This window comes from Microtus ochrogaster, chromosome 8, assembly GCF_000317375.1.
Source record: "Microtus ochrogaster isolate Prairie Vole_2 chromosome 8, MicOch1.0, whole genome shotgun sequence".
Classification (NCBI taxonomy): Eukaryota; Metazoa; Chordata; class Mammalia; order Rodentia; family Cricetidae; genus Microtus; species Microtus ochrogaster.
The window spans coordinates 34,297,339-34,309,571 of NC_022015.1; the positions used below are offsets into that span (position 1 = coordinate 34,297,339).

The 12,233-nt window shown below is 44.1% G+C and overlaps 1 protein-coding gene across 2 annotated transcripts in view; it reads left to right on the forward strand.

Annotated features, from left to right (window-relative positions):
* Window positions 1-12,233, forward strand: part of Ap2a2 (adaptor related protein complex 2 subunit alpha 2) — a 66,260-nt gene that overhangs the window by 13,329 nt on the left and 40,698 nt on the right. For both annotated transcript variants that reach the window (XM_005351533.3, XM_005351534.2), the window contains exon 2: window positions 11,580-11,648. In XM_005351533.3, the coding sequence (XP_005351590.1) occupies window positions 11,580-11,648 (69 nt within the window). The remainder of the gene's footprint in view (window positions 1-11,579; window positions 11,649-12,233) is intronic.

The window sequence follows — 12,233 nt, forward strand, 5'->3', positions numbered from 1 at the left end:
CGGATCTCTGTGAGTTCGAGACCAGCCTGTCTACAGAGCTAGTTCCAGGACAGGCTCCAAAGCCACAGAGAAACCCAGTCTCGAAAAAACAAAAAAAAACAAAAACAAAAAAAAAAAGGACTTCTTGGAAGGAACACATGGAGCAAAGTCACTTAACTAAGCATCAGGAAGTGAAGGGTAGAAGAGGATGGGGCCCACAGCCCCTTAGGAGAGCAAAGCCCCCAGGACTCAAAAGACCTGCCCTGTGTCCCACTTCATATAGGTTGCTTCCACCCATGGCCAGTGCTAGGAGGTCATGTTCTTCCTCAAGCTGGGGAACAAGCCTTTAACACATTGACTTTTGGGGGACATTCCAGATTCCGGAAATGGTAGCTGTAGTTCTAATCAATTTTGAAACCCATCTGCATTCTGATCCACACTTTAGTTGCTTGTCAGGCTCCATGAAGTTCCTCAGCCCTCACCGTTGGTCTTTCTTTTTTTTTTTTTTTGCTCCACTTCCTTAAGTCCCTGGGGCTGCCCTCCCAGCTGCTGATCTGCAGTGTTAGGTCTGGTTGACATGCTGGACACCACGTGTCTCACTCATCTCTTCTGAATGCCCTGTGCTGCCCCACCGGCTCTATCCTTCTGCCATTCACAGCTTCTGCCTGTTAGTTGGCTTCTTGTTACTTTTATGTTGCTTCTTTTTTTTTTTTACTTTTATGTTGCTTCTTTTTTTTTTTTTTCGTTGCCCATAGGTGACATTTTTCTAGGATTTAGACATTGTGAGTCCCCACCTTGGTTTTGAATCATCCTCTTGTCTATAAGTACCACAGAGCTTTGTTCTGGCCTGAAGCCCTGTCATTTGGAGACAGTTTGGTCTGTCAAGGAAGGATTAGAGTGGCCTTAGGCCCAGGGCTAATTTCACTCTTCTCTGTCTCTCTGTCTCTCTCTGTCTCTCTCTCTCTCTGTCTCTCTCTCTCTCAGAGTCTTGTAGGCTTGTTGACCTCCATCTTACTGTGTACTTATTGTGTAGTGGACACTGGACTTGAACTCATGATTTTCCTGTCTCCACTTACTGAGTATTGGAATTACAGGTGTGAACCATAATACCTGGCTCTCATTCCCTCGTTTAAGGCGGGGTCTTTCTCCAGAAGCTGGCCACATTGGTCTCTTTGTAGTTGAGTGGTTTCCTTTTAACCAGGTCAGTCAGTGCTTGTCAAGTCACTTCCTACAGAGTCCCTCTCCTGCTTAAGTGAGACAGCCTGGATCCCCTCTCTTTGGCAGGAGGCTGGAGCCAAAGCTTAGCTTTGGTGTTTTTTGTTTTGTTTTGTTTGTTTCTTGAGACAGGGTTTCTTTGTAGCTAGCCCTGGCTGTCCTGGAACTTACTTTGTAGACCAGCTTGGCTCGAACTCAGAGATCTTGCCTGCCTCTGCTTCCTGAGTGCTGGGATTATAGGCGTGCACTACCACTGCCTGGCTCTTGCGTGTCTTAGATCTTTAGGAGAGTAGGAAGACTTGTTATAAAAAAGCGTGGAGTTTAGAGAAGAGATTCTGGCTAGAGGTAGAAATACAGGTTACCATTCCATTTAGAGCTGGAGTGGAGGGCGTACTGGGTGAGGGCAGAAAGGTACAAGCCCAGGAGGAGAAGTGGAACCATCACTCTGGCCACCCTAGTTTATAGCTGACTGCAGGTTTTGTGCATTTCCCTACTCCAGCTGAGCAAGTGAGGCAGCTGCTGTGACTACTGCTGCTGCTGAGTGCTGGGGCCCAGATTCAGGTCATGGATACTACAGACTACAGTGCATACCTTCTTTTGAGGATGTCCTAGGTGTATTGGGGTGGAAAGCATCATAGACCAGTAAGGAAGAAGATTTATGTAAGTCTGGTGGGGTGGCTCAAGGGACAATCATAGCTGGCTTAACTCTTCCAAAAGTTTTGCTATATGAACAGTGAGGATGAGTGGTGACTGCAGAGGTAGTGGGTGTGTTGGCTTCCTGTTACTTCATGACAGGTTCACTTAAAACCATAGCACACCCAAGCACCATTGGGGCTTGGGAGATAGCTCACTTATTAAAGTTCTTGTCATGTAAGTGTGAAAGTCTTAGTTCAACCCCTAGAACCCTGTAAAAAACTGTAGGCCTGGTATAGATGGCATAAGCCTTTAATCCCAACACTGGAGAAGTCTGAGTTTGAGGCCAGTTTAGTCTGTACTACAGCTGCATAGGGAGACTGTCTCAACACCTCTCCCCAACCAACCAATTAAAAAATTGCATGTGGCATTGTCCTTTTGGGGGCCAGGCAAGGTGTCAATGTGTAGACCAGGTTAGCCTTGTCTCAGATTCACAGAAATCTGCCTACCCCTGCTTTCTGAGTCCTGGGATTAAAAGGCATGCACCACCATGCCTGACCATGGTATACATTTTTAAAACAGCACTGGGAAGGAGGAGACAGGGAATTTCTGGGGCTGGCTGATCAGCCAGTCTAACCTACTTGATGAATTCTAGGTTCAGTTTCAAAACAAAACAAACATACAAACCCCATAAAACAAACAAACAAAACAAACCCTACAAAACAAACCCCACAAAACAAACAAACAAACAAAAAAGCCAAGGTGGACCAGGTGGTGGTGGCCTTTAATCGCAGCACTCAGAGGCAGGTGGACCTCTTTAAGTTCAGGGCTGGCCTGGTCTATAGATTGAGTTCCAGGGCTACACAGAGAAACCTTGTCCTGAAAAACCTAAACCAACTAACAACAACAACAAAAAACAAACAAACAAACAAAAAACAAAAAAAAAACCCAAAACAATCCCAGGTACAGATGGTACCCGAGGAATGATATCTGAGAGTTATCTCTGGCTTCTACACATAGGCAGGTTCATCCATAGACATATGTGTACATACATACACATGAAAGAGAAAGAAGGAAGGAATGAGCCCTAATCACTGTGGCTCACAACTTACTTGAGTGGGTCTCACAGATTTTTCTGGTGTCTGAAACGGATCTGGGGTAAATTCTCTTTTACTTGCAAACTATGTGCTGAGTGTGGCTCCCATGGGAGGGCTTAAGTCCCCTCCTTGACTGGCTGCTAGTCTAGGGTGGGCATATACAGTGGGGTTGGTGGCTCCGTGTAAAATATGGTTACCATAGAGCAGGAATTCCTCTGGGAGGCATGGTTTAAGAATAAGGAAATGTGCATACAATAACCTGCATGTAAATATTCCTAGTGATCTTTTTTTTTTTTTTTTGAGACAGGGTTTCATTGTAGCTTTGGCTGACCCTGTGGGATGTTAATTATTAAGGTTTCTCAAGGCAGAGTTTTTTTGTGTAGTCCTTGTCTTGGAACTCAGCTCTGTAGAGCAGGCGCTGGCCTCGAACTCACAGAGATCTACCTGCCTTTGTCTCCCAAGTATTGAGATTAAGGGCATGTGCTATCATTGCCTGGCAAGTTTTTTTTTTATTTTTAATATTTATTTATTTTTATTTTATATGGGTGTTTTGCCTGTGTGTGTCTGTGTACCTTATATGCACTATGCCTAAGGAGTCCAGAAAAGGGCATTGGATTTCCCAAAACTGGAGTTACAGACAGTCGTGAACCACCATGTGGATGCTGGGAATGGAACCTAGGTCTTCTGCAAGAATAAGTGCTCTTAACTGCTGAGCCATTCCTCTAGCATAAGTTTTTAAAGATTTATATATTAGTTTGATATCTATGACTGTTTAGCCTGCGTGCATATATCTGCACCCTGTGCATGCTTGGTGCCCATGGAGGTCAGGAGAGGGTGTTTGTTACCTTAGAGCTGGTGTTAGTGAATGGCTGTGAACTGCCCTGTGAGTGTGGGAACTGAATTTAGGTCTTCTGCAAGAACAAGTGCTATTTACCACGGAGCCATCTTTCCAGTCCCCAGGATGTTATTCTTGATAACCTAAAAGTAGAAAGAACCCCAAAAGCTACTAGGTACCAAAGTATGGAGCGTAGAGGCACATCACTAACAGATTAACTGCTGCTTGACAGTGTTGTGCTGAGGGAAAGCAGCCTGTACTTTCCCACTTGGATGAAGGGCTGAGAAGAGGCAAGCCTGTTAAGAGCTAATGAGGTTGCCAGGACTAGGGCCAAGGCTGGTTGGTGAGTGACTGCTAATGATTTCCTTTGGGGAGATAGAGGACAGACAGAGCTGAGTATGTGGGAAGCCAATGACACACATGCTTTATGTGAGTGAACCATGTGGTTTGGGAATCATATCCCAAAAAGATGGGCCAGCTAGTGTGTTAAAGGCACATGGGGTTATCTTCTGGGGTTTATCAACAGAATGGTTTTTAATGTTCAATGAATAAGCTTTTCCTTTCTTCTTCCCTTCCTCCCTCCCTTCTTCCTTCTTTTCTCCTTCCCCCTTTCCTTCCTCCTTTCCTTCCTCATTCCATATCCCTGCTGTCAACCTTGCTTTAGGCTCACATGCTCAGGATCACAGGCATGCACCACCAGGCTGTCTATGCACTCTTTCACTTGTGTTTGTTGGTGTGGATTTTGATCCCCCTCCTCCTCCATTAACACAGACCACAGAGGCATCCCTAACTATTACCATGTCAAACCCATGGCCACTCACTATCTTCTGCCCATTATCTTCAGAGCATTCTGATTGATGGTAGTCTTGTCAGTAGAAGATCTGAGGTGGGAAAGTCCAGCAGCCTGGGTCTTGCAGCTTGTGGTTGGGTTGTGAGTGGCTACTGTGGTGACCATCTTCAGTGGACAATCTAGAATGAAGAGTTTCAGCCTCTGTATACAATTGACTGAAACTCTTCACTTTGTCTTAGAGTTTTATTGTACCTGTCAAAGCTCACAGTTTTGATATCTCTCTATCTGTATTTCTTTCTGTAAGGTCTTACTGCTCTGTCCAGGCTGGCTGCAAACTTGTGATCCTCCTGCTTTAGCTTCTTGAATGCTAGGATTAGAGGTGTCTGCCAACATGCCCAGCCTAGGCAGGTATTTTGTAATATAGGCCATTCCCTACCAGTATCATCAGGGATGAGTTTGGTCTGTGGAGAAGAAATGATTAACTAGCTTGTTGCTGAGGAATGAGCTTTCTCCTAGGTGCTCAATCCCAGCCTGTCCCCATTCTGTGCATTCTTTGAGACTCACTGAGGCCAATGTCTGCAGCTAGTCTGGGTCACTTATTAGCCAGGGGTGCTCCGAAGTCCATGCTGAGATTGCTGCTGCATTTCAGAGAGTCAAGGTGGCTAAGACCAGAATCTCACAGCTCAGATTGTCTGGCAGGCTTGTTGACACAGGCCTGTTAGTTACTCAGACTGGTGTTACCCTTTCAAAATTGATTTCTAAAGTCAGAATAAGTCAGTAAGCCCTGTCCTTGATTATATCCAATTTTAATTTTATTTTTTGGACACTTTGTAATGTCACTTTATAACCCTGAGTGGCTTGGAACTCTCTATGTAGACCAGGCTGACCCCAAAGATCTCAGTACTCAGGGATCCTGAATACTGGGATTAAAGGCATATACCACTTCATCTGACCCCAACCTAATGCTTTGCCACAAAGTATGGGTTTTTCCCCCCTCCCTAGATCTGTTCTTAGCAAGATGAGGTCCTCTGCCTGAGGGTTAGAAGTGTGACACAAGGCAGGGGGCATACATGTAATGTAGATGTGTCCTGCAAAACATCTGGGCGTATGAGGGCAGGTCTGCTAGTATCCCTTGTTCTCTAAATCCTGCATATTACTTCATCTGGTAATCATGTGGTGTTTCCAGAGTTCAACTTTTGGTGACCACTGTGCTCAACTGAGTGAAAGTAACAACACCTTGAAGAGGGCCGTGTTTATGACATGTGTCACTCATGCTACCTAATCCTCACAGTAACGTCGGGCTCTGTGATGCTGTCTTCTGTATCAGAGCAGGCCTTGAGCCATCGCAGAGCTGAGAAACGTTTGTCCATCTTGGGGCAGCAGTACCAGAGTCTGTGTGTACATGCTCAGCTCATGGTTATTCCTCACAGAGGAGATTTTGACCTGCTCTCCTTTCTGTCCCCTGCTGCTCCTCAGTCTGCAGTGCTGGGAGGTAGCAGACACAGGGCTCTGGTCCAGGAGAAGGACTGAGGGCATCAATCAAGGAGAAGGTGAGATGACTTAGGACTGTACTGGTGGCAAATGGTAGTTCTTTAAAGGATTAGGGTCATTCTTTGTTCTTGGAAGACTTGAATTTTCTGTAGGGGAAACCATGGTCAGATGGATTGAAGAACCCAGGAGCAAAGACAGGGTAGGTCAGAAACACTGGAAAGGCCAGGGCTACTCACAGTGAACCTGGGGTCTCCACTGGGAGAGAGCCAGGGCTGACCACGCTTTCAGGACAGTGCTGCTTCTGGGTTGCGGGTGGACAGGTCTTCCTTCTCACTGGGGACCACTGAGTGGGGAAACTTAAGTTTTCTGAGTGATGACTCTGCTCCAGGTAGGTACTGCCACCTCCTTGTCCTGCTGTGTTCCTGTGGGAGGTGTGTGTGACAGTTGCCCATTTTTTTACATTGCCTGGACATAATGGTTCTGAACTTACTTCCCCTTGCACACTCACCCATCCTGTACATTTAGACTGCCCCCCAAATACCTGTGTCCACTCTTGCACTTCCCCCAACTCATGCTCCTCACACAGTCATATGCTGATGGTTCTTCTTGTGACTCTGGATGTTTGAAGTCCATGGCCCATAAAGAATTTGGGGAGCAGGGTGGTCTAGTGTTACGAGTCTTTTTCTGTCCTGCTAGCCAATTCCCACATAATGACACACAGAGACTTATTAATTATGAAAGCTTGGCCTTAGTTTTAACTAGCTCTTAAAACTTAAATTAGTTCATTTCTACTACTCAACATGCTGCCACATGGCTTGTGACTTTTACCTTTCTTCCTATGCGTCCTGTTGCCTCTGTGTCCAGCTGGTGACCCCTCCCCCACTTCTTCCTTTCTGAGTTCTCTTTGTCCCCAGAAGTCCGGTCTGACCTCTTCCTGCCTAGCTATTGACCATTCAATCCTTTATTTATTTATTTAATTTTGAGGCATGGTCCTGGAACTTGCTGTGTAGACCAGGCTATTCTTGAACTTACAGAAAGTCACCACAGGTAGCTGTTTTTTTTTTTTTGTTTTTGTTTTTTTTTTTTGAGGCATCCCCCTGCCTTCACTACATGAAATCCAGCCTAAAGAAACTAAAGAACAAACAACTTACATATACAACACCCACACACGAAACAGAAGCTGCTGTGTACCTTTTATCTGAAGCTTTATTTTGTATACATGGGGTGCAAGTGTCGCTGTGCTGGTGGAGGTGAGAGGACCACATGCGGGGTTGGATTTTAGGTCTTCAGTGTGGTAGTAGACGTCTTTACTTACCACTGTTGAAAGCCTCGCTCTACTCCAGGCTGTCTTTTAACACATGGCAACCATACTGTCTTATTTTTTTTTTAATGTGTGTGGTGCTTGGAATTGAACCCTGGGCCTTGCTATGCCAGGTAGGCGTTCTATATCTCTTCAGTTACATTCTTTTTCATAAGATTGTTTCTTACCATCTTCTTGTTAGCCAATATCTTGCATTTTTAAGTTTTTTTCTGAAAGAGTGTCATTTTTTAATTTAAATAATCTATTTAGAATCTGTAATTATACACCTAATTTAAAGGGTGTTTGTTTATGATTTTTTATTTTATTTATTTTTTATTTTTTTCGAGACAAGGTTTCTCTGTAGCTTTGAAGCCTGTCCTGGAACTAGCTCTTGTAGACCAGGCTGGCCTTGAACTCACAGAGATCTGCCTGTCTCTGCCTCCCTGAGTGCTGGGATTAAAGATATATGCCACCACCGCCCGGCTTTAAAGGGTGTTTGTATTACATCTCTGCAAAGCAGATTTACATGGAATGATCAGTTACAGATAATATCAGAATTTATATGTTTCCTAATAGAGGTCCCCTTTATTATAAGAAAATGAGAGCCAGGTATGGTGACTGATGCCAAGTTGGAAAGGGTTGCCATGAGTTCCAGGCTAGTTGAGGCCACCACATTCTTTGTTAGACCCTCTTTCAAAGTGTCGGGGGAGGGCAAAAAAAAAGATTATGAAATATTTTACAAGTTAAAGCTGTTATAGTTTATGTTAAACACAAAACAATGTAGGCGAATCCTTTCATTTTTAAGATTTTTTTTTCATTTCTTATTCATGGCCTAAATCTTAGTTCTCTCTAGAATAACTGAAGCCCCCACAACCCTTTCTTCACTATTGTAGGCAAACTGCTTCTGGATAACAAGTAGGTTCAAAAATGAGTCGCCCTTTTTACTTCAAACATTTCTTTGCTGAAATGAAACTCTACAGCCCTGTTTTCTCTGTAAATGTTGTTTATGATCCAGTTCATAGCCACAGTTCTGGAAGGAGGAGCAGCCTTTCTACGCAGGTGGTTCTGTATCACCAGAGGAACTGTACAGCTACAGTCCAAGTTTTTTGGGACCTCAGGTGACAACTGTGTGCTCCAAGAGCCTTTCTTCTAAGGCTAGGCCTCTTGCAGGGGATACCCCGATATCTCTTTAGAGCAGGATGTGGTGGGGCCTGATGCTCTAAGGTGATGTGGAGATGATGAGGCCTGTGCTAGGGTAGGGTGGGTGTGTCCCACCAAGCCTGGCTTTTTATTCTTAACTTTTACTTTCTTTTTTTTTTTACTTACTTTTTCTTTATACTAAAAGGTTAGCCTCCAACTCCTCAGTCTTCTCAATACTGGGATTATAAATTTGAACTATACCTGGTTAAAGACAGTATTAATAAAAACTTTAGATAAAAAGACTTCTCCTTGCCCCTCACCATTTATGAAGCACCAGTGCTAAGCCTGTGCCCACCCTGATGGAGCTTTCAGCCGCTCATGGGAGCCTGGGTCCTAAGGCCTGCTCCATCAAGGCTGGTGACAGTGAGGAGGGGATGTTGGGCTCCAGGCTTTGCTGCTCTGTGTTCCAGCTGCATAGGATCCTGTTTGCCTGTCCTGCTCACCTGTGCATCTTGAGCTTGCTAGGGCAGAGCTGGACTCAGACATGCTCTCAGTTCAGCCACAGTGAGCTCTATTCACGGGCAAGTACGCACAGGAGATAAGTGATACTTGGGCCTGCCTTGTTGGGAAGCAGATAAGCTGGGCAGCAGCAGTGTGAAGCCAGGCCCTGCAAGGTTTTATGTGGCTAAGTCAGTGTTGGGGCTCTGACAACCTTGGGCCTGGGTTTAGTGTTACAGATGAGTTGTCCTTCTGGAAGATCAACCGTAAAATCAGGATGAACCTGAGAGGGTCCTTACTTTTTTTAAAATATTTTTTGTTGTTGTTTTTTAATTTTTTGAGATAGGGTTTCTCTGTGTAGCCCTGGCTGTCCTGGAACTCCCAGAGATCCGCCTGCCTTTGTTTGCCTCCTGAGTGCTGGGACTAAAGATGTCCACCTCCACACCTGGCTTATTTTTATCTTTCATTTATATCTTTTATTTTAACTTTGTACATGAATGCAGTGTATCTCTGTCATATCTACCCCCCTCAACCCCAGCACTTGCATTTCTCACTGTCATGGAGAGGCTTCTTTAACTTTTTCTTTAAAACTTAGGTTTATTTCATGTGTACAGGTGTTCTGCCAGCACTTATGTCTGTGCATGGGAGGGCTTCAGATCCCTAGGGCTGAAGTTACAGACACTTGTGAGGTGCCATGTGGATGCTGGGAATCAAATCTTGGTCCTCTGGAAGAGCAGACAATGCTTTTAGCTGCTGAGCCATCTCTCCAGTCTCCCCCCAACTCCACCTTAAGATTTACTTTTATTTGTATGAGTGTTTGCTGTATGTATGCTATGTATACACATCATGTGCTTACAGTGTTCTCATAGACCAGAATAAGGGCATCAAGTCCCTTGGAGCTGAACTTGGAGGAGTTGTAAGCTGCATGACGTAGGTAGCTCCTAGGAACTCATCTTGAATCCTCTCTCTGCAGCAGGAGCAAATGCTTGTAACCTCTCTCTGGCCTTGAATCTGTTTTATTTTTTACTTGAAACCATTTTAATTTTATTAAAAAGAACCCTAAAATTCAAATTTATTTTTAAATTGTCTATAAAAAACACAAAAATCATAATATCAGTTGGGTACCATGTGTGGTACTGTATGTGCATTGTCTATAATGCTTTTATGCATGAAACTTACATTTTTCTTTTGCTTTTTTATTCTTTTGAGATTTTTATACATGTACACAATGAAATTTCTGTCATATCTATATCTCATTTCCCTCCTTCAATATCCCCTGTATTTCCTCCCCAACATATCTCTCTCTGAATTTCATGTTGTCTTCTGTTTTGTTTCTGTCCGATACCTCACTAGGTCCAGTTAATGTTGCTCATATGCACAGATGTGGGGCTTGGGAAATCTGCCAGTGACACCCACACTCGCACAGAAGAAGAGTTCGTCTCCCTCTTTGAGCAACTATCAGTTGTTGAAGTGATTTTTATTTTTTTTTTAAGACATGATTTCACTAATAGATTAGGCTGGCCTTACCTCTGCTTCCTGAGTGCTGGGGTTAAAAGTTTGCTCCACCATGCCTGGCAATGCTATTTTTAAAGTTTTAATCTTATTTATTAATATTGTATGTGCATGGGGAGTATGATGTGCATGTGGAGGCCAGAGGACAACTCTGTGGAGTTAGGTCTTACCTCCCACCTTTGTCTGGGTTTCTGGGGATCAGTCCTAGACTGCCAGGCTTGTGTAGCAAGTGTCCTACCCACTGTGCTGCCTTCTGGTCCCTTTAATTATTCTCTTCCTGTTTTAAAAAGTGATTTAAACATACAGCAACTTGTTTGTACACACAGTTATCCTTACCTGGTAAGATGTGTGGTCCTGGTTAATTCCACTGCACTCTCTGGACTGTGATTTGATTAGTCCAGGTAAAATTAAAAGACAGACATGTAACAAGGTAGTGTTCCTGGAAGGAAGGGAGATGCCCAGTAGTGGATATTACATATAGTAGAAGTTTGACTGTTTCGAAGTAGCTGTTCTTCCATTTCTTTTCTTCTTCATTTTGCCTTGGGGACAGACTTCCTAGGCTTCACAGGTTTGTGGGTTTTCCTAGAGAAGACGGTTGGAAACCTACGGGGTTAAACTGTTATTTCATCTTTGCTCATGGCAGTCAGCTTCCATGAGCTATAGCTGATGGCTTACTTGGGGAAGCTCTCAGTGGGTGTTGTGGGTGCTTTCTAGCCTCAGAGGTATGGCACAAAGGTACACAGTGGTGTGGTGTGATGCTCCCTTTTGAGGGGCTAGGAGTCCAGTTCATCTGGTCTTGGTGGGGTGCTCGCCTGCGGTCACCACGCTAGGCCAGTCAACTAGGGTTTTGGGTTCTGCTGCTGGCCTTTATTTTGTTCCTTGGTCTTGCCTCCTGTCTTCAAGTTATGAGGCTGAGTGGTGACCCCAGGGCTTTGTAGTTTGACATCCATGTGGCTCACAGCCCTTCCCTACCCCAGCACCACTGAAAACCTTGATTCTGGCAACAGTTCTCAATGTGGGTCCTAGAAGAAATGAGTGCTTCTTTAGAGGCAATGAAAAAAAAGTGTATTTTTATTCTTTTTTTCTAAGGTAAAAGTAAAGAAGCTGAAATAAAGAGGATAAACAAGGAACTGGCAAATATTAGATCAAAATTTAAAGGTAAGTGCTACTCTTTCCTAAATGTAGTAAGGGCCTTGTGATGGTTAATGTCCTTTGTCAACCTGATGATCCGGGATCCATCTGGGCATGCCCGTGAGGGATATCTAGGTTAGGGTCACTGAAGAAGGAAGATACCCTAAATGTGTATAGTACCATGGGTTGGAGTTCTAGACTGAATTAAAAGAACAAAGTGGGTTGACTATATCCCTCCAGCCTCAGGAATGTTCCCAGTTCAGCCCTAGTGATCCCTGCTCATATAAGCAAGTGTGCACAGGAGAAAAGTGATCCTTAGGCCTGTCCGTGGATTCATCTGATTTGGTCATACTGACTGGATGCTGTGTGACCAGCCACCTCAAGTTCCTGAAGCGGACTTCTTCATCATGTAGGACATACCCTTGAACTGTGAACCGAAATAAACCCTCCCTTAAATTGTTTTCTTAGGTATTTCTGTCACAACTATCAGAAGAGTAATAAACACAGAAACAATCTTTTAACATTTTTTTTTTGTTTTGTTTTTCAAGACATGTTTCTCTGTATAGCTCTAGCTGTCCTGGAACTCGCTCTGTAGACCAGGCTGGTCTCGAG